The sequence below is a fragment of the Mya arenaria genome, chromosome 15 (genome assembly GCF_026914265.1).
Source record: "Mya arenaria isolate MELC-2E11 chromosome 15, ASM2691426v1".
NCBI lineage: Eukaryota > Metazoa > Mollusca > Bivalvia > Myida > Myidae > Mya > Mya arenaria.
The window spans coordinates 12,799,744-12,823,398 of record NC_069136.1 but is presented as its reverse complement, the minus strand read 5'-3'; the positions used below and the strand labels follow the sequence as shown (position 1 = coordinate 12,823,398).

General features: G+C 35.4%; 1 protein-coding gene across 1 annotated transcript in view; it reads right to left on the bottom strand.

Moving 5' to 3' along the window:
• Window positions 1–13,582: 13,582 nt before the first annotated feature.
• Window positions 13,583–23,655, bottom strand: part of LOC128219115 (protein unc-93 homolog A-like) — a 32,478-nt gene continuing 22,405 nt past the window's right edge. Inside the window, exons 3-5 of the mRNA XM_052926937.1 lie at window positions 19,833–19,946; window positions 17,055–17,319; window positions 13,583–14,921 (exon numbers count right to left, since the gene is read on the bottom strand). Coding sequence (XP_052782897.1) covers window positions 14,686–14,921; window positions 17,055–17,319; window positions 19,833–19,946 — 615 coding nt within the window. The 3' untranslated portion in view covers window positions 13,583–14,685. The remainder of the gene's footprint in view (window positions 14,922–17,054; window positions 17,320–19,832; window positions 19,947–23,655) is intronic.

Here is a 23,655-nt window from a genome sequence, read left to right as displayed (position 1 = left end):
TTTAATATTTAGCTAAAACGGCTTACAGATTAGCTGAGTGTCGTAAATTGTGATGCACATTGAAGTGGTTTCATCCCCTTTCAGTAATCAACATAATTTATTGACAGCCTCATGAGCCTAGATCACGGATGTGAAACAGTCATCCTTCTGTAAAGAAAAGAGAGCCTGTATATTTACAAACGAAATTAAAAAACTCAGCTGAAAATCACAAAAAAGATGAAATCAGTATTACCGAATTCTGTTGTTTTGTCGGGAATGAATAGGACCGTATTTTCACCGTAATTAGCATGTTTATAATTCTCCTTTTCAGAGTTGAGCTGGAGCCAACAACAAGGGAGCTTGAGTCAAAGGGTGGATGCTGAGCCATTACGCTGTTTGATAGTGCACGCATATTTAGAGTGCTTGAAATTCTGTATTTATAAATATTATTAAGATATAGTTGTATTCTTTAAAGTATCCATATATTTGTTAATATTTAATTGCAATTTGGCGCAGCAATCTCAAAAATGTCGATGCGGGTAAATACTCTTTTTACAACATCTACATGTATATAATTATATTGAAACTGCTTCTTGACCAACTGACCAACCAAGCTTCGATACTGGCCGAGGTGTTCTGATTGTAACTGATCAACTACTGTATGTGCTAAATTACATCAACTTAAAAATTCCACTAAACCGCTAGTTCACCAATCGGATTGATTACTATTAGTGTTATTTTTTTCTGTATATTTGATGACATCTGATGATTACTATTTGATATCTATATTTTTCGTCGAAGTACACTATTAACCGACATTTAAACGCACGATTGGCTTAGTTTCAGTGGAAACTAGTGTGTATTCTTACCATAGTTAATTGGTTCATGGACCATTATAAGGAGCAACCTTGCAGTTTTACTAATCTACCGGGGCAAGCGCTCTGATTAACTGGAACCGCCCCAATAGCTCAGTGGTAGAGCGTTCGCTTCGGGTTCGGAAGGTCGGGAGTTTAATGCGTAGTACTGGGGGAAATGGTGTGCTCAGTACTGTTTAAACCCAAGAAAGTTGTATCCCGTGTATCGGTGCTTTACACCGAGCAGTTAAAGAACCAAGAGGTCTAATCGCAAAGAGCTAGGGTATCGCATCCGGATATCTTGTATCTCACTCTATTTCTTCAAGTCTTTAAATGACTAGTTTTGACTGCGAATTGCTGCCAGTCATATTTGATGCCACTTATGGCATTTAAACACAATTTAAGTCGTGATGGACGGTACTAAAATGTGGTCTTTACAGCGTTATAGAAAGCGTTGAATAGTGCGGACGACATAAACAAAGAAGGGTTTTGAAAACTGCGGCCAATATAGACAAAGATGGAAATCGAATACTTGTGTTTTCCTTGATTCGCGTCAGCTAAATGATGCAAATGTAAATGGGTTTTTTTTTATTAGAATTGATATATAACATGTTATAAGAGCTATTATTTTTTATTAATAATGTTTTTTTATTATCGAAAATTCGGCTTTTTGTGACAAAAATAAGATAATATTGGCAAAAAAAGCACATTTAAACGTAATATTATTGTATTTATTAAAATTAATATAGAATATACTGTAAAAGCGCTTAGTTGTAGATGGATTACTTTTCTAATCATAAGCGATAGAAAGTATCCATCTACATCCAGGCAACACCAAGCAAATGTTTCGCATCCATGTAAATAACGAGTAAAGAGTGAGTAGATATTTTGTGTTGCCGTTTAAAGGGACTCGCTCATGTTTTGTAAATGAACTTTTTACGACGAACTTAAGTGTGACAAATCATTATGAGTGTTAAAACTAAGATACTTACAGCTGGAACCCTTTTGCATATGTTGATATTTGCTCAAATATCGTCTTTAAAGACCAAAATTTTGAAAAGGTAATGATCAACTAGGTACTGGGCCAATAACGTTCATATCATCGGGAAGCCACCACAGGCAAGATGTATCCCAGAAATGGCCAGTAGTAGTAGAAATAGTAGTAGCAGAAGTAGTAGTAGTTAAAATAGTGGTGGTGGTGGTGGTGGTGGCATAGGCAGTAGCAGCATCAGCACCATCACAAGCAGCAGCAGCAGCAGCAGCAGCTGTAACAGTAGCAGTAGCAGTAGCAGTAGCAGTAGCAGCAGCAGCAGCAGTAGTAGTAGTAGTAGTAGTAGTAGTAGTAGTAGTAGTAGTAGTAGTAGTAGTAGTAGTAGTAGTAGTAGTAGTAGTTGTTGTTGTAGTAGCAGCAGCAGCAGCAGCAGTAGCAGAAATGATACAAGATCGATTATGCTGCCAGCACGGTTGTACAAACGCACTACTTTTGAATGCTCAATCCGATTATATCTGAAATATCAATCTGTCATATGGTTCAGAAAGCGTAGTGAACCGTGCGAAATATTTTCTTACGTTCGCAGCGACATTGTGATGGCAGCGGCATCGCTCGCCGTGATATAAAGGTAGTTTGGGCGACCTAACCAACGCACGTATCCTACGATCACTTTTTCGAATGAATAGTTAATAGCATTTATTTCGATACTACGAGCTTAGCTGGTCTGATAAGACAAAATTCATTTGATTTTGCAAGTTAAATTTTCAATTTAATTTGTGTCACTCAAAACATATTTAAGGAACTAGACACCAGATGATACAGCTGTAAGAACAAAATGACTTACATAAAACTGATATCGTTGTGTACAACGCATTGACTCTTAATTACTGATGTACCACATCGCTCACGACACATGTATCTCTCGCAGTGTTTGCGTCTTTTTGCGAAAATTTACTGGGTTAATCTACCACGAACATCCCAATTAATTTAAAAATAGCGCCGGTGTATGTATCTGTACTAATCACGTAACTCTCATGTACTAAATATAAACACCAGTGGCGGCTCCAGGACTTTCTAAATGGGGGGGGGGTGCAGCTAATTACTAACACAGCAGATAATTCGTCCTGTTATTACAACCGTTATATCTACGTAGATCGAGTCTCAAAGTGACATGGCCAAACGTTAGTCATTCTAAAATGCCGTCCAGGCTTTTTTTTTAATGATGGTTAGCCTGAACGTCATTCATAACAAAATTCAAAAACATGTAAGAACTGTCTATGAAATGAAATGTTCTTCATTTGTATTCTGTGGCTTAAGACTGCCAATAAATACCTTAATTCTTATCAATAACCATATCCATTTTGCAAATTCACAAGCTATTTCTTCAAAAAAGTAATTTAAATACCTGATTTCAGTTGACAGGAGCTTTCTTACTGCCAAAAAGAAAAAAGGTTACACACAACTATACTTTAAGGTTTCAATCTGAAGTAGTATTTTTAGTATGGATTACCTTCCCCTAACACTATCATTATCAGTTTACCACACTTTTGTACTTAATGAATTTGAAAAAACATTTATCGTCACATACAGGATTCAAGATTTATTTACAAACTATTCTATGGGCAATGTGGACAATGCATACTATTATACACATGTATTTAACATAAGACTAAATATTTAAAAAAAAACATGTATATCAACAGCATTGTTACACTAAGTGAATCAAAATGTTTTATTTTGTAACCTATTAATCAAAATTCGACTTCAACACGACAATCCAAGTTTACAATAATCAGAGATTTTGCTGACTTATCAATTTATTATGTGTATATATATATATATATATATATATATATATATATATATATATATAGTTTCGCTAGAACAGATGTTTCATGATGATATTTTTATTAACAAATACCTTATACCTCACATCAGAAAACCTATACAAAACTCAACTAAAGGGAATCTTCAGGAAATTTCTATTTTTAAAGGAATTGATAGAAAAACATAATTACAGAACATTGTTGTTTGCTTTATTTCCGACTAGAGTGCGTTTTATCGTCAAGCTTAAAGCTTATAGGAAAACAACTAGAGTTAGAATTGTTGTGTGTTTTTTAAAAGAACTATATTGGTAAACAGAAGTAACACTTATGTGTTTAAGGGGTTAAAACATGACAAAGCCGGGACTTTGTGTGAGAATTGGCCTTCATGCTCTTATAGAATATGCCTCGGGTTGTTATGGGACACTTGTGCAATCTTCGCCGACTTTACATTTAAAATGTCATCTTTAGAAGGTCATATGCCCAGTTTGTGACGTGAACGCGCCAGCGGTTCAAAGAGACGGTATAAAATTTAACAAAGCTTATAAAGGCAAACCGGTAATTTTACCCAGTATTCTAATTTCTGTCATACAAAGCAAAAGCACACATATAGTTTTTATAATGTATGGTCGTTTTTAGACGGGAGGCTAGGTGCGTGTGGGAAAGGAGAAAGAAATGTAGAAATGTTTTTATGTCAAAAGATGGCAATTAAAAACCTCCAAATAATTGCAGAATTTCAAACCGTCATGGCAGGTTTTTGTCAACATACATACAAATGGTCGTTCACTGGGGAACACCAGAAAACTTACTCGCCTACTGGTAGGAAAAAGGTAGGGAGGAGAGAGCTCGTACAATCACAAGTTGGTACCTGAGGTTGCTCTTACCACAAGTTTGTGACAAGTAGTACTTGAAAAGGTTTTTTTTTGTTGTGTGTCAGAATCTGGATGATTTAAAGAAACCAAACAAAGGATATTAAGCATACAAAAGTTCAAAGACATCCAAGTGAGCGCAAATGAGGGGTAAATTACAAGACTAGAAAATAATGATACGAACTGAAAAAAAATGCCATGCATGCAAATGAAAATTCTTCCCATACTTTGCATGATAACATTCCACAAACTTAATGATATTGCTATTTGATTCATTTTGCAAAAACTAAATGTCTTTATTCCAATATACTAACAAAAGTAATTAATGTTTGTAAACACTTCATTCTTAATTTATTTTGAATAATTTACAGGTTTACAATAAGTTGCCTTAACAAAACTACTGCCAATGACACTACAGCTCGTACTGAGCTGTAGTAAAGTAACTAATAGTCATGTGTAACCTTAAGCAGAGAAAAGAAAATGCATTTGGATATTCTCGGCTACATTCGTTAACAAAAACAATGGTGTTTGGTGAATTTTGATGGTGTTTGAAAATGTATGTTGTTTTAACAATTCGAAACGTGATTATTTTATAATATATATTGCAATTGATGTAAAAAGGATTACTTTTAACAGGTACAGTGTTCTTTTTTTGTTTAAATAGACTAAATTGGAAAATTCTTAATAAATGTTCGACCAAATTCTGATCGGCATTTTGAACATGTTTACGAATTTTGTTATGAATGACGTGCAGGCTAACCATCATTAAAAAAAGCCTGGACGGCATTTTAGAATGACTAGGCCAAACGTTATCAGCGTATTTAATTTTTTCTCAATAGTTCAGGTCAGTTGAATTAAAACGACAGCATTAAATGATATAAGATAAAACTTTCAAAAATGCAGATTTAGGGAATCGAACCGCGGTCGACGGATATGTAGGCAAAGTCGTTAACCACTCGGCCACCTGAGACACACATATGTGATGTAAAAAAATAAATATATAAACCTACAGTAACTTAAGTATATTAATTGCACTCAACGATACTGTACTTCGTGATCTCATTTTCATTAAAGTTAACTGAAGTAAAAACAATTTGACAACAAATTCCAAAAAGGGTATCAAAAAAATTATTCTATATTTATTTACATGCATGATTCCGAAAACTGGACGGTAATAAAGGCCGAAATGGAAAGTTTCAAGGCGGCAACGTTTTGAATTTAAACTTTTGTTAAATGCACGTCATGCACACACATATCTTGTTGACACGCAATGACATTATTAAAAGCAATGACAAACATATAATGTGCACATGTTTCCCGTTTGCAGCCATATTTGTGTTCTTTTGATCAGCTGTCTGTGTGAAATGCGACGCCGATTTATCATCATCGAATGTTCGGGCCCCGATGTCATTTTCAAGAGACTTTTTCGTCTTGTATGCTATATTATACTTTGAAATTGGCATACCATAAATAACGGAACACGAGAATCAGGTTCAATTATTTATTTGCTCAAATGATTATAGAAACTTAAAAATGTGACAAAACAACTTATTTTTACAGTTAAATCAATAAAGATATGCCCCAAAAAACATTAGTTGCCGGCCAGCTGGTCGACCCGCCCTGCACACTATTAAATTTGAAACCATTATGCGCTGTTTTTAAACGGGTAAACTCAGCTGAGATAGCGACAAAATATTATTTTAATCACGTAAAGTGGTGTAAAATTATCGGCCTTATACTAGCTCGTATTGATAATTCTAGTATTGTTTTTAGGAAATGCTGTATTGACATATTTTGGAACCATTTGATGTCTAGTCCCTTGAAGATTCTGCGCTCATTTGTTGCATAATCGTTTGACCCCGCCGTGGCAAAATCATGACAGTGTTTTAATAAGTGGCAGCAATTTCCATTAGCAGCATTAAAGAAACCGAGTGTGATAAAAAGATATCCAGGTGCGATGCTCTAGCTCTTTTCGAAAATACCTCTAAGGTTTTCAGTGGCGTAGCTACATATAGGCCTTGTAGGCCTGGGCCTACAACTCTTTTTAAAAAATGACACGATTTAAGTAACCCCAAAATGCAATAAAAACTTATAGCTTCTCAAACACTTTGAACAACTCAAAAGTTTTTTAAAAGTTATTTTAACCAAAGTTTGGTGTTTATTTAAACTACATGCAGAGTATACTGCTTGGTTTTATTGTAATCATTGCAATTATAATTAAGTGTGTGTAATACACATATAAAAGTTCCCAGACTCACATAGAACCATCGGCCAAGTTTTTTAAGGCCTATAGCTACGCCCCTGGTTATATATATTGCCCTGTGTAAAGAAAGCATCGATACATGGTAGACAACTTAATTACCTGTGTTTAACCAGGTGTGCCAAGATGGCCGCAAACATTTCGCATGATGACGAATTTTAATAAGATGTTTGCACCGGCTTTGGCATTTTGACCTTACCGAGTTTAACATTGTCAGCAATGTATTAGAATAGTGGTAATTTAATAACGAATGACTGGAAGTTGTAAACGGCTTCCAATTTGTTGGTGTATTCCTTTCACAACAACTGTATCATTTCCAGAAATGGCATATGCACAGGTAACTACTGGGAAGCGAGTACTTATTTCGGCCAACTTAATCAAAAGTCATATATTAAAATATTTGATACAAAAATTGCGCCAATTTTAACATATGGTTAATAATTATGGGGTACTGAAAAATGTAACACAATTGAATCTGTCCAAATATACGCGTGTAAAAGATATATACATGTGTGTCCCTCAGAAAACAACAAACATAGCAGTTCTTGGTGATTGTGGAAGATTTCCGATATCTATACAAACCATGAAAAAAGTAATTAGATATTGGCTTAAGATACAACATATGCCAAATGATAGTTTTGTGTGACTTGTGTATAATATGCTCAAATAAATGCACGAATTGGGGCACAATTGGACAACACAGGTTAAAGATATAGTAAATGGGACAGGGTATAGTCATGTATGGGTAGACCAACTGGTGCATAATGAGAATATATTTGACTGACATTGTGAAAAAAGAACATTACTTGCAAGATTGGACAAGGTTAATTTCGGACTCTCATAAACTTAGCCCATTGTAACACAATGAGTATTAATTCATCGCTGTTTAGGTCACCATTTCTATCTTTAGCTACTAAGTGGTCAAAATGCCATAGCGGTTATTTTCATTGGAGCTCCTTTACCATTACCGGCAGGTGTCGATTAGATGGAAACGTCAACCGCTTTAACATGTGCTAAGAATGGCTTGAAAAATAATTATCAATGACCTGCCTTTTGCTAAACTCATACGTTACTTGGTACCATCAAAGATCAATCGGCTACGGCTAAGGTCGCCCGCTAATGGCTATTTTAAGTACTGTCCAGAAATTAGTTTAATTACCTTGTTTACTTAAATCCTATTAAAGGTTTTGGTCTAGATAAATTTTACGTCACTGAAACTATTAATTGACAAGCTCCTGTTTGTGGCGATAGCCAGTAAAATACTTCGGTTATTGTCACGTGAGATTAAATGTTATCGTTAAATTATTAAGGGGGAATTAGGAAACACTTTTGAATGGTCGGTTTATGTCAACTATAAATATTTAATTATTCACCTCGAATATGTCAAAGTTTACAGGTAGTCACTTCCAGTAGTAATCAGTATTGTATCAATTCTGATTGGTTGCTTTATTTTGCGATAGTTTTGGTGCAAATATTTCCGCGCTAAAATATTCATTCGATCTTTGTTTGTCGTGCCTGACAGTTGTCTTTTGAAATAAGTTGAAAAAGAAATTAATAAAAAAAATGTATTTGGTCAGTTAATTTAAGATAGGTTTAAAGTCTTGTTTAGATAGGTTTAACGTCTTGTTTTTTTTCAGTTTTACTTTCATAATTGTGGGATTAGGATTATTTTATTAGTAATAATGTGCTGCTTTTATTTGTTCATATGTAATTGTATATACTATAACAATAATTAATGACATTTTGTCATAAGTTAACATGTTCTTGTAGGTTTTTTTTTCAGAAGTTCGTAGGGGCATTATTGTTGGATATTCTATAATCAAGCATTTATCACCGATCGAGGGAATAGATGTTTATCCATTTCCGGGGACCATTATTTCACGACTGACACGGCAAATTGCTGGAATTAGTTTGCTGCATTTTAGTTTTATTTTGATACATGTGGGCACCAATAATGTGGCTAACGGTGAGAATGTTCCATTTGTTTGTCGTGCCTGACAGTTGTCTTTTGAAAAAAGTTGAAAAAAGAAAGAAAAAAAGCCCACCATCCCAACCCTAGTTTTATATTGCAGTGTACTGTGCTTGATGTATGTTGTTAAAGCTACATAACTGTTGTTTAACTTCATCTGCATGTGTTGCGCTATGCTTACTGTTTGTTTGCATTTGTTAATTAATATTAATTATGATAAGACATCATGTTAGTTGTAGTTACACAGTTGTATTAGTTGTTACATTGGTTGTAATTCCTGTGGACATATTGTTATCTCTGAATTGCGCATTTATATGTTTCCGGTTATTTAATAATAAAATATTTAATTATATACATTTTATGGCACGACAAGTGAGCAATACAGTCATAATGACTATCATTTGATGTTGTTTATTCTGTTTCCTTTATTAACTGTTAAAAGAGTTAGCGCACTCATGTTACATAGAAGAGCCGAGAATAATTTACTACAATTGGGGCTGGTTAGGGAGTATAAAACATTTTGAGAGTTCGATACAGTAGTCTGTTTCTGGTTAGGATTCGGATAGTCTACCTGGTTAAGATCTTAGAGTCGGCTTGCTCTCGTATAATAGAACAAATTAATTGACAATTGAGAAATAAATAATTGCTAACAATAAACTTTCTTTCATCGGACGTGGTTGTTTTTACTTTGTAAATATACGATTGAAGGGAATTGGAGTGAGGGCGCTACACCTATTTAGAAGTTGAACACGGATTATAGTCATGCGAAACACTAAAATAAGGTTAAAAAAGAAAGCTTCTCCTTTGTACATTATATTATATGCACATTTATCACTACCTTTATTCTCCGTTATTTTTTTGTATGTATAACTTGTGTTAAAGCTGCACTCTAACAGATACACCATTTTTACAACTTTTTTTATGTTTTGTCTTGGAAAGAGCAAATTGTTGCATTAATATCTGCAACCAATGATATAAGATTGCTGACAAAATATCAGATGGTAGATTATCATATTTCCGTTCGAAAATTAATGTTTTATGACTAACGGTTTAAAAAAATGAACTTAAATATTGAAATGTGCAAATTTTTTTGGTAAGCAGTCTTATATATATATATAACTTGTTTCCATGGATTTTCGCAAAAATTGGCTCGTTCCAAGACAAAAATTAAAAAAGTTGTCAAAACGTTCAATCTGTGAGAGTGCAGCTTTAAACCATTTACCTGTAATTGTCTTATTTGTATATTTGTGTACATAATGATTGTTTTAGGCCGGTGGTCTTTATCAAATAAGTTATTTGAATTTGAAGATATGCGTGTTGCTATGATTGAACTAATTTTAGACCTTTATTTGTTAGTCACCGCCCCGATAGCTAAATAGAAGAGCGTTTGCTGCAGGCGCATAATGACCCGGGTTCAATCCCGTGCCGCGTCAAACAGGAAGGCGTTCAAATTAGAATATTTACACCTCAACTTCCATTCCTTAAATGGACACCTTTTCGGCTATTGCGGTTATCACCCGATGAACGCAACATCTCCGGATATGTTCGGATCGCAATTCATCGAATAACAATATACATGAAATATTTTGATCTTGTTATTGTTTGTATCGTGTCAGCAGGTCCCGAAAAATATAAATCAACATTTTAGAAAGTGTTAATTTTTGATATGTTAAATGTATTGTTGCCATAAGTGGTTTATATTTTCCCGTGTTATTGCGACATCATTTGATAAAATGTCTCCGGTTACAGTCGGGTCTTTCTATTTGCAAAACGGGTAAGAAAGGATTACTGAAAGGTTCTCTTAAATGACATGAAGTATTTTTTAACAATTCTTGAATGGATAAATGAACTTTTGGTGTATATGTAAGTAATGAATTGGGGGATTGATGTCATTATCGGGGATATGAACGCAATTGGGCTGGTCAAAGTAAGCATGGAGTCCTTCGGACTCCACACATTTGAACCAGCCCAACTGCGTTCATACTCCGATAGTGACATCAATCCCGCAATTCATTCCTTAAACCAATAGCTCCCTTTGCTGTCGTTTGGCATCATGATAAACCATCATCACTAATGAAGATATTCGCAGGACATTTTACATCTTCGTACATTCGACAGCCACCTTGGACGCCACATTGAACATAAATGATCTTTAATATCTCATTGGAGCAAGTTCAATGAATGGGATCATTTGACAAGCACTTCAAATGTTCTTGTTTTTATATTTCTTTAACCTATTTTGTTTTACAAATTACTGGCAAAAAACACTTGGTGTTCGTACATATTTGTGGGCCAATGACAATCGAGGATTTACTCTATTCACTGTAGCTCCATATCATGTAGAGCAGATTTGACGGCGAATTCAAGCATTGTGTCGATCTACATGATTTGGTAAACTCGTCTTTTCCATTGATCGCTCTGCCCTCTACGCATGCTTGAAGAAACTATGATTTGATTGACAGGTAAGGCTTCCAATGTCTAGAAGCTGTGTTGAGCCATCGCCCGGCATTCATTTAATGAAACTACAGAATATAATGCCTGTTAATTTTCGCGCCAAATAAAACGTTACTACAGAAAAGGCGGAGTTAGTAGGTCATCTTAGTGCGAACACCAAATAAGTTAGAGTTCATCTAGGCAATCTACAGAAAATGGTACGAGCTTTTCAAATATACGTATACATAGGCACGTGACCGGACCAGAAGGTCTTTACAGATTGGAATCAAAGATCACAAGCGTTCGTTGTACCCAAGTGCATTGAGTGAAGTAACTAATTTGTACAACATAGTTACGGTAAGCGTTCAATAAGTACCGTGCGCATTCAATAAGCATCGTGCGCGTTCAACAAGTACCGTGCGCGTTCAGCAGTACCGTGCGCGTTCAATAAGTACCGTGTGCGTTCAGTAGTACCGTGCGCGTTCAATAAGTACCGTGAGCTTTTAGTAAGTACCGTGCGCGCTCAATAAGTACCATGTGCGTTCAATAAGTACAGTGCACGTTCAATAAGTACAGTGTGCGTTCAATAAGTACCGTACGCGTTCAATGAGTACCGTATGCGTTCAATAAGTATCGTGCACCGTGCGCGTTCAATAAGTACAATGAGCCGTGAGCTTTCAATTAGTACAATGCACGTTCAATAAGTAACGTGCGTCGTGCGCGTTCAATAAGATCCGTGCGCCGTGCGTTGTGCGCGTTCAATAAGTACCGTCTGCCCTGTGCGTTCAATAAAAACCGTGCGCGTTCAATAAGTACCATGTGCGTTCAATAAGTACCATGTGCGTTCAATAAATACATTGCGCGTTCAATAGGTACCGTGCGAGTTCAATAGGTATCGTGCGCGTTCAATAAGTACCGTGCGCGTTCAATAAGTACCGTGCGCGTTCAATAAGTTTGTGCGCGTTCAATAAGTACCGTGCGCGTTCAATAAGTACCGTGCGCGTTCAATGTTCAATTAGTACCGTGCGCATACAATAAGCAACGTGCACGTTCAATAAGTATCGCACGAGTTCAATAAGTGCCATGCACGTTCAATAAGTACCGTGCGCGTTCAATAAGTACCGTGCGCGTTCAATAAGTTTCGTGTGCGTTCAATAAGTACCGTGCGCGTTCAATAAATATCGTGCGCGTCCAATAAGTACCGTACGCATATAATAAGCATCAGGCACGTTCAATAAGAACCGTTCGCCGTTGCGTTCAATAAGAACCGTGCGTCGAGCGCGTTCAATAAGTACCGTGCGCCGTGCGTTCAATAAGTACCGTGCGCGTTCAATAAGTACCGTGTGCGTTCAATAAGTACAGTGCGCGTTCAATAAGTACCGTGCGAGTTTAATAAGTACCGTGCGCGTTCAACAAGTACCGTGCGAGTTCAATAAGTACCATGCGCGTTCAATAAGTACCGTGCGCGTTCAGTAGTACCGTGCGCGTTCAATAAGTACCGTGTGCGTTCAATAAGTACCGTGCGCTTTCAATAAGTACCGCGCGTGTCCAGTAAGTACCTTGCGCGTTCAATAAGTACCGTGTGCGTTCAATAAGTACAGTGCGCGTTCAATAAGTACCGTGCGAGTTCAATAAGTACCGTGCGCGTTCAATAAGTACCGTGCGCGTTCAATAAGTACCGTGCGCGTTCAATAAGTACCGTGCGCGTTCAATATGTACCGTGTGCGTTCAATAAGTACCGTGCGCGTTTAATAAGTACCGTGCGCTTTCAATAAGTACTGTGCGCTTTCAATAAGTTCCGTGCGAGTTCAATAGGTACCGTGTACATTCAAAAGTACCGTGCGCGTTCAATATGTACACTGCGCTTTCAATAAGTACCGTGCGCGTTCAATAAGTACCGTGTGCCGTACGCGTTCAATAAGTACCGTGTGCGTTCAATAAGTACCATGCGCGTTCAATAAGTACCGTGCGCCTTGCGCTTTCAATAAGTACCGTGCGCCGTGCGTTGGTTACTGAAGTGATGAGCACATTAATGAATGATCGAATATCCAGCATAGTACAATCATTTTCTTACCATATACGTTTTTCTCTTATCCAACACATTCACGAACCATCTATATATTGGTGTAATCATATTCATTACTCGTCCTTGTTTGCTCAAATATGATACAATTATGTCTTATTAAATACTGTTTTATGATATCGCAAACTTTCGAACCATTAAGATATTGTTTAAATCATAATCTTTGTTTGCTCCTCAACCTTTCAAAATCAACTGACGGTGGCTGGATAGCAAATTTAGACGAGGACGTGACAAACAAAACAACATACATCAGGTCAACAACAAACCGAGTTATGCATCAGGGTTTATTAATAAACATTGGGGTACTAGTACCGTCTTGACCGGTCAAGAAAACAGTTAATCACTAACGAAGTAAGCTCAAAATATACATGCACCGAGTTAAATAAAAGGTAATGCATATATTACATATGTCTTGTTTTACTATCAAACACTTTTTTATGAGAATCGATGCACTTTTATATAAACATGAAAATACATATTCATCAGTAAACTAAAGAAACGCTATTTTGCCAAGAATCTTGACCAAAGGTACGCAGTGACAGTGACAACTAGTTTAAGATCTAGGTTTAGCCTTCTATAAGTGCCCCTCCCAATTCCGTTTACAACTTCTGTGTTTTGATTGTTATCTTTATTGCAATCTGCTGTCTATCAGATCTCAGATCTGAGTGTCCTGCTGTGCAGTACTGGAGGTGTTATTAAAGAAAGGAACAAAATATCTTATCTAATAGCTTTTAACAGTATGTCGCGGTCTACAGTACCAGTCTATAATATAACCACTATAATGTTTGTATCAAATAGTGAAAATATAACAAGAGGTGTGAATCTTTTTCACCAAGCTACTGTCCAATATGTCGTATTTTCTCGCAAATGTCTGTATTTATTCTTAAACGAACCTCAAACATATTAACTGTAATAAAAATACTTTAATGATCACTTACAATATCTGATTCTAAATCTTTGATGTAAAATTTTTGCAAGAATTGTGCTCCAAATTGATTAAGACATGAGGGAAGTCTAGCTAGCTCTTTTATTGCGTTTGGTTGATTGCTAATATGCTTTTCTCCGACATGAACACACAAAAACATGCGCCCAATTCTCCTATATAACAATATCTTTAAACTCATAACAAGTCTAAGATCATTACATGCACATACTTATTCAATTCAGTGTATTAATCAATGCCTAAGTTCATCTCAATCTGAACGTCTAAGCTCTTGCACTGTATGTATTCACATTCGTTCAACATTGCTTCATACAAGCAGTGAGCTATTTATCCTTCGATTCACTAAGGCGCACTTACGCGCACAAATCAACTCTTATTTAAAACACAAACACATAGAGTGAGTAAGTAATTTTTGAATGAACAACGAACAAGAAGTGAGAGTTAGTCGACCTCGGTTTGAGGTACAAACATGTACAGTTCTTTAGTTGACCTCTATTTGACCTTCAAATATATCTGCGTCCACCTGTTTTAAGCGATACTCGGCCAGGACGTAAAACATAATGGCAACCACGAGTAGTATCATGAGGATGTAGAGTTTGAAGGAGACCGTCATGAACGTCCCACCCACGAAGCCCATTGCCAGTCCAAAGCTCTGTAACAACCGGTAGTTAGCGAACGCCATGTCTGTGTCGTCGGGGCAGGTGATGCAGATTAGGGCTGGGAAATAAAACAAAACATGTTGTAGTAAATAAGTTAACAGTTTGCCATTCTTTGTTCGCAAATGAAATAGCGGTATTGCGTTTGAAATTTGAAAATTATTTCTCATTAAATCTGCACTATCATAGATTTACTAATGTGACAACTGTTTTTATTTTTTGTCTTGGAATGAGTCACCTTTCGCGTAAATATCTGGATAAAAACCCAGTGATATAAAATTGATGACAAAAAATCTGATCGCAGTTTTTCATATTTCCGTTCGGATACTATACCGTTACTAACGCTTTAAGAAAAATGCATAAAACATCAGTTTTTGAACACAAATATGAAAACCTGCGAACTGATTTTTTTGTCAGCAGTCTTATATCATTGGTCTCCATGCATTTCACAAAAAATGGCTCGTTCCATGACAAAAAAGTAAAAAAAGTTGTCAAAACGTAATATCTGTGAGAGTGCAGCTTTAAATGCCCACATGCGTTGGTATGGAAAGAAAAGTCAGTTATTTTAAGGCTCGACGAGTCACGAAATATAAAAAAAGAAATACAAAAAGCAGATTAAGTTTCAAAGTTAGCGCGTACTCAATCAAAATTGATATGTTAATATCTGTGTTTACATTTTGGCCGCTGTCAGGGATCTAGATACTATCCGTCAAAAAGAGAATCTGGATCATCGGATTCGGACAGGTTTATTTCCCGGGAATTATACCGGCAAACTCGATAAAACCAGGAAAAAAAACATTGATCGTATTGAAGATGCTATTAAATGCTCATTTGGCCTATGAAACACAAATGTTTTAAATTAAATTATAACAATTCGTTTTATCCGATAATCAGTTTTTGTGTTACATCAAACCATTTATTTATATGTGTAAGTACATACTAACAACCTTTAACCATTACTAAATGCATATTATACACAAACAATTAAAATCAAAGCGCTTAAAGAGTTGACATGTTTTCGAACTGTTTCGATTAGTGAGTATAGCTATTTAATGCCGAATGAAACGGAATGTGCGTAAAGATTTCTCAGTTTGTCTCAGTCGCATAATACTAGAATCTTTTTTATACGTATAGTTTTTTTTTGTGGCAATTTCGGTATCAAAGGCTACAATTGTTGTAATATAAGTGTTTTCAGATGCATTACGGGGAAAAATGGTCTAGGGAAATTCTCCCCGTGCTTTATTTATTCTTCCTGCAAATGGTGTATTTTGGAGTATATCTGGATACTTATCATTATCAAAATTGTCTTTATCATGCACTTAACTATTTGCGACCGTTTTCCAAAAGTAGGCATTATATTTTTTGAGAAAAATACGTTCAGTTACCCTAGACCGTTACGGAATATAAAAAAAGCCTATAATCTCTCACTTTTCTGTATTTATTGCAGATTTGAACGTTATCGTGTCTATTGGAACTACGCCGGCGTTATACCAAAAATACAATTTCTAGACAAAATTTGAGTAAGTTAAACCAGACCATTAATCTAGAAAAAGGGAGACAACGGTAATGGTGTTATCCATACACATATTATCGCAGTGATCCCTCTTGACAAGCAAAGATGGTCCAAGCTACCACATACGACAAAAAGCTGGATTTCAGCTATATACGTTTTCAAATGATTTTTTTCATATACACACATTTATGCAATATGACATTAAAGTTTGTTTTTTTATAGAAATAAGCTGCTTTCAAAGTTACAATACAAACTTAACTTCAAATGATGAACATGGCGTAGCAATATCAATTTAGAAGTTAATTATTTATACACTTCGCTGGGAATAAAGTTGAACTTAGTTAAAATATAGAAGACTTTTGCTGATTCACCGACATACACCCGAGGTTGTTTTCAATTCAGGTGTTCATCTGTGCGTACTGCTGTTCAGAAACCAAGGAGTAGCATTCAGAAACTACTCATGACGCCGTTTTTATATAAAATCCAAATGTAGCCGAGGACATGCCCAACCAAATGTTCTTAATTTTCGACAGAAGATATTACATCAAAATTATTCAATTTGTAGATGGATGTGCCTATAGGGACAATGAACATAACAAAGCTTGACCAGACTGATCAGAAGCATATTGCCATAAAAAGTTAAAGAAATGAGATCATCGTCCAAGCTCTCATAATACTTACTGTTGCATTGCGTCTGCCACACAGCATCGCATACGCCCCAAGAAGCTGCCATTAAAAAGAATATGGACAGTTTCTTGTCTGGAATCCAGATAAGAAGGCCGATCATTAGTCCCATGTGCAGTATTCCTCCAATACCAAACACGACCTCTCGAGGAATAAGGTTTGCACACAAGGCAACCAGTATGGCACTGACGATGTTTGCAAGTCCCAAGATGATCATACAGTACCCTATGTACTCCTCGCCAATCGTGCAGGAAACAAACGCCTGAAAGAAGTGTGGTTTAAATGAAATTACAAAAAAAGTAAATTCCAAGTTGCGTAAATGTCCGCTGAGAGCTTTACCCCGTACGGCTTTACAAACAGAGCTGACCAAGGGTTTGCGTGTCTTATTAGGCATAGGAAAAAGTATGATAATATTTGTAATTTTAACAGTGATTTAAAAATGCGCGCTAGGGAATTAGTTTTACAAACAAAGATATATGTATGAATATACGTTTATAACATTACAGAATTAAACCGCAAGTGTATTGTCGTTTTGTGTTATAATATCGTTTCAATATTTATCCTTCTCTATATTGTTTTGGATATATTTGGGCATTCACGTAAATTGCTCCACGAACTATTGAGATATATTTGATATTAAGGTACGTTATGACTTAATGCTAAGTACCAGGATGTGGTCTAGGATACCCTCTCTATTTTTAAAATTGGGAATGCTACTTCAGATTGATATTTTCTTTGTATCTGTGTGATGTACGTGTTTAAAAGCTGTCAAAGTGGGTGAATCATCTTAGTTTAACGTATAATCATCATATAATCATCATAATATAGTATAATCATCTTGTCAGAACGCAACAACAAAAAACTCATTTAGCGACACTTTTGATAGAAATGTTGATTATAAATGTTTCAAATTTGTTTTAGCGTAGCGGCCTAAAACTAAACCAAAAATGACCGTAATACGGACACTGGACAGCGGAGCAAGCTCCGTAGATGACTGTGTGGTCAAGCGTTATTAGAGCAGTTCCGTTATCCCGGCTGACCAAGATGGGCACCAGGTACATGTACGTCAAACGCTAGAAATGGCATACTCTCAATCTGAGGTGTTTCCTGTTTGTATTGAAATGTATAGAGAAACGTGTCAGTAGTGTATAACCGTAAGTAAAATGAATGGAATACAGATTATTTTTTTGTAATTTAGTAACAGTGTATTTCTTAGTCTGAGTCTATACTTGGACTTGAGACAGTTCTTAATCATAGTTCCAGTTTTCACCCACTGTTCAACTTTCGTAACCCAAATGTTATATTATCTGACCTGTGTCTGTTGTCATCTGTGTCCTCTATATAGTCTATTCGGTTTTTTGATGCTGGGAGTTTAGTTACCGCTGTAACTGGCATTATTATTAGTGTTGATGTATGCTGTTTGGTACCATTTAACTACGCAATGAGCTTGTTCCCAGTGGCTCAATTTATATACTTTTACACCTGATACAAAATCTCCTAGATTAAACACAGCCTGATTTACGGCTATTACAGGATAAATATATTAGAAAGTCCTTGATTTTTTTTATCATGTCTTTGACTTTGTTATTACCTATATATTAATTAGATTTTTCATCCACATGATAATATTTGCAATAAACGCCTGATATGAAAACACACACACCATATGCTACAACGAACGGCTGAAACGTTGATAGAAGTTAATTGATGCTATGCTGAAAGCACATAAAAGGGCACAATGTCCATTAGAATAATGAAACACAAACACATAATGTGTTACTATGAACGGCTGAAATGTTGATAGAAGTTAAATGATGTTATGTTGAAAGGACATAAAAGGGAACCGTGTCCATTAGAATAAAGCTCAAATGCCTGATATGAACATAAATAATATGTTAAATGATGACAAACTCCAATAGTCTGGAAGGAAAGCGGTTCCTTCATAATTTTACAATGTTTGCATGGAGGTACATATTTACAATATCTGTCGAAAGAAATAGAGAAAACATCCATGTACTGTGATATCTTCTAGTTTATATTAAATAAGCAAGAACTGTTCCCGATATCACAAAAATACTCAAGTCAATTCCCAGTCTCCATCTCAGCTAATTTTATCACATACAAGCATAGTAGGATTAAAAATTGTTCTCACCCCTTTCAAAAGATTTGTCCTAGAATGTATTGATAAAAACCTTTGTCAATATTTCAAAGAAAACTAATTTTAGGGCAACACTTTGTGTATAATTAATGAGTTCTTTACTGGTACAATGTACATTATTTGCTATACAGTTCTCTTTCTTTGGAATCTTGACCATTGAGCGAATGCCCTTCTAAAGATAGTAAAACATATACGAATTTGAAATACTTTTGAAGTTTGGTCAAATGAGTCGAGATTGAGACTGAGGTTTGATTTAAGTTTTTTTTGTGATATTAGGTCAAGGAATTTATGGTTTGAGCCTCACCAAGTGCATGTTCTCCCAAGAAGAACAGTTGTACTGATCCTACCTACGTTTAGCAGGAAAGCTTACTTTAGCCTCTTGTTAGTGTAAATTACTTCAAATTACAATCGAACTAAATTTAAATTAAAAACAACATTGCAGCGAATTGTTAACAGACTTATTTGGTAAATTAGTGAAAATCAGCAAGGTAAATACTGGATATATTTTGCTTATAATTCATCAATCTAAAATTCAATATTTGAACTAGGCGATGTTATCCTGAACATGCGCCATAAATACCAGTGCCGTTTTACGCTGTTTTTCATTTTCCGCTCACCTGTGTAAAATCTGCGAACACAAAGGCCTGTTGAAGTCCACAGAATACTAGCAAAGGGACTAGAAGACGGAACGTCTTGTGTGTGATCATCATACGAACATGGTCCACGACAATCTGGAAATGGAAAACATGGTGGGAAAAGTGTACTTAACGATCAGGTTTCTACGATCGTTATTGGGCGTAATTGATAGCTAAAACCCCTTGATCATGTGTAGGTATTTATAAACACACTGCACATTTATATAAGTAATTTGTGCTTGCGGTGCCCGTGTAAAGTTACGTCTCTAAGTATTTTGACCGGTCCCTGGGAGTTCGACCGGTTCGACTGTACTTGTTTTCTGGTCCTTCGGATAACCTGAACATGACTTCGTGAATCTTGAATATATATAATACACATACGTAAAATATCTATTATTCAGAAAAAAGCCGCAATAATAATTCTAAGAAAACCTGTTAAAACGTCATCCAGTCCATTGTTCAAGTAAATAGGCTAGGCTGGTTATCGTTTGACAATAGATGTAAATTTAATGTTGGACTTATTATCTATAAGATTTTGCATAGTCTCATGCCTGAATACTTAAGTGAAGTTATTTCATTTACCAATAACACAAACTACTCATTGCGGTCTACCACCTATAATGATTTAAAATACCTCTGCTATAAGACTAACTATGGTAAAAAGTCATTTACTTATTTTTTCTAAATCTGTATTGAATCAAATACCGCTTTTTATTCGCGAATCATCATCTTTATTTGCATTTAAAACACAATTAAAAAAACACCTTATAACAAAACAATGACTTCAGTGAATGACTGTCTGTAAAAATTGTTTGCTTAAATGCGATTTATTCTTGTCATTTATAATTTTGAACATTGCATTGCGTATATGTTGTGTTTGAATGTCGTTGTGTTTGTTATTGTTTTAGTGAGAAATGTATAGTAATACGTTTGTAGAATCCATTGAAGACCACATTGCAAAGAATATACTCGTGTAACTTAAAGATGCACTCTTACTCCCAGATAAGATTTACCACAATTAATAATATTGTTTTGATATCTCAAAAAGGATGAATGAATGTCGAAAACAATGGTTCTTATGAAGGATACCGAGTTTAATTTGAAAGAAATGAGTATAAAACACGGTATTTCTACCTTATGAAACTATAGTAGAACAGAGTAAATCTTTTAGCATTCACCAATCATTTAATAATGTTTCGTTTTCAGCTATAAAATACACGGTTACAATATTGTTATCAGTAATCAATATTTTCCATAAATGCATTATTTAGTTAGTAGTTTAAGGTTTATCACTCAAAATGTATGTTTGTCATAAATGTGTATGTATTGATTTTGAATAAGAGTGTCACTTTAATGTGTTATTTTCATGAAATAAAGTTTTTATTAATAATAATAATAATAATAATAATAATAATAATAATAATATTATTATTATTATTATTATTATTATTATACCAATTAATCCGGTGAAAGGGGATATTGACAGTGTAATACTGCTGTGCAATCAAACCAAGACGGTTATTTTCATATTTTGGATTTTTTTGGTGCATCCCGATGATCTGTCTCCCAGAACATATTTATTCCCAATGGCTTTTCAGTTCATTATTCTGATCTAAAATAAATACTAATGCTAGTTTTAGTAGAACTACTAAGACGAATCATTTAACTGAACCAATTGTATAAACTTATGATGAGTTGTCCCATGTTTCTATTATTCTTGTTTGCACTTTTCAATGATATGATTGTCTTTAAGAGTTAACATTAGCTAAATACAGACCAGTCATTAAAAATTGGGCTTACTTTGACCTAGGTATTGCCGGTTAATTTAACCATGCTGGAAAATCCAGTCTCGCAACCTGATCCAAGATGAGTCAAGCGCAACAACGCACACTTCTTATTTATTTAAATGTATGGTTTACGAAAAGAGCATAATGGCATTGCAATAAATCGCAATTACATACATAAGTATGCAATACTTTTTAATTAAAAAAGAAAATAGAAAATCGTTTAAACGCTTTTTGGAGGAACGTTTTGGAATCAGTGATATAAAATTACTAGGCCATACGACGTCAATAATCGAAGTCGTACGAGCTTTTTGGTAAAATACTCACGTAAGTTATTCAACAATTATATATTTTTAGGTAAGCAAGGAAAAATATCAATCATGATTTACCGGTCCGGATCGAAAAATCAGACCCTTGGCCACGCTGCGTGGCCGGTAACTCGGCAAGACTCGTTACCCCCTTACGCGCGTGCCATCGGTTCGGATATTTCTATCTGTACCGGAAACAAATGAATTAGTATTCGTGGGTTAAATCCCTCAGAAAAAAATCCTGCGGTTTTAATGACCTATCTACGCTGTACCCACACTTTTATAAATATTTATATTGAGATCTATGGGGATATGGGATGTCATGTGCGGTTTGTTTGTCGTTCATTTGTCATTTGTATCGCGAAACAAGATCATATTTGGTTTTAGACTAGGTTTTTTCCTGCTGTGTATATTGAATTAGGGTAAGTGTTTTTATTGAAAGCACTTATTGCATACAATATCACTTCATACTCTAACATATAATAATTAACTAATGCTTTCTGTTAATAAATATGATGCTTTTCTGAATGAACTAGATTAGCAAGTCAAATTTAACGTCATTTTATGCTACTAGTCCAAAATTAGCTCAAATGTCCTTGCCGATTCCAGTAGTGAAAGCCAAAAAGTCAAGCCCATTATTCACATCGAAAATATTATCGATATTAGGCCAGACAGAATACAATTTGAGAACTCATACTGATTTTCATAATTTCATTTTTTATTTCTACCGAGAAAGCTTGCTGTTCGTTTATTTTTTGGCCACATTTGTTTGTGCGCAGATTGTCCTCATATAAAAATAACGTTTGGGTGGGGGATTTGGACAGGGTCAAGCTAAGAATATTGTTAATCATGAGATTTTAATGTAATATAAACGAGTGTACACCAAACGACAGATAAAAGATGCGTCCTTTAAAAAGTTAAGTAAAATAATTACGGGCTTTTTTCACATTTTGGTATACTGTTACAACGCTAAGACAATATACTTTAAATGCCAATATATTTAATTTATGACTACGGTATATACGAACAAAAGTCAATTACATCATTCATTTTGAAGCAAACAGTTGTTCCTTCAAAGAACAAGAACGCTCGTCTCCGCATGTTCACTTTCCATCACTCAATACAACGGAAGCCGTTTGGTTGATTGCTTAGGAAATACCCTAGTGCCAAAGCGGTCATTTCTCACAGAACAACATATAACAATTTGTTCCATCCGTCGTATATAATGCTCATCGTATATTCATCGATGAAAGATATACATCCTCATGCCTCATCTTCGATTCCTCTTGGGACGACAAGAAGACATAGATGCGTGAAATGTGCCACTTTTCGCCACTAGGTATCGCCTACATTGCTCGCCAGTTTTGCATTGAGGGTGAATTATTTATATAGGCGTTTACAACAGCGAAAGGCCTTAAACACTTTCCACGTCAAGTCACGCCGTTTGCTAGTGTTAAACCTTCATTACTTGTCCGCAATATGTAGCCGCGAAAAATGGATATAATTGGGACTTGGCTAATTATTTAATTTGAAGAGGTTTTTGTTCACACAAAAAGGCAGTTCTAGCGAAACCAACTAGGTTAGGGAAATTCATTACCAGCCGTACCTTAAGGCAAGATGGACAAGAGAAGAATAAAATGCCGGAAAACTGACAATCGATACTACAAGAAACTCGCAGTACAAAGCGCAAATAGTTCTTAATAATGTATCTCG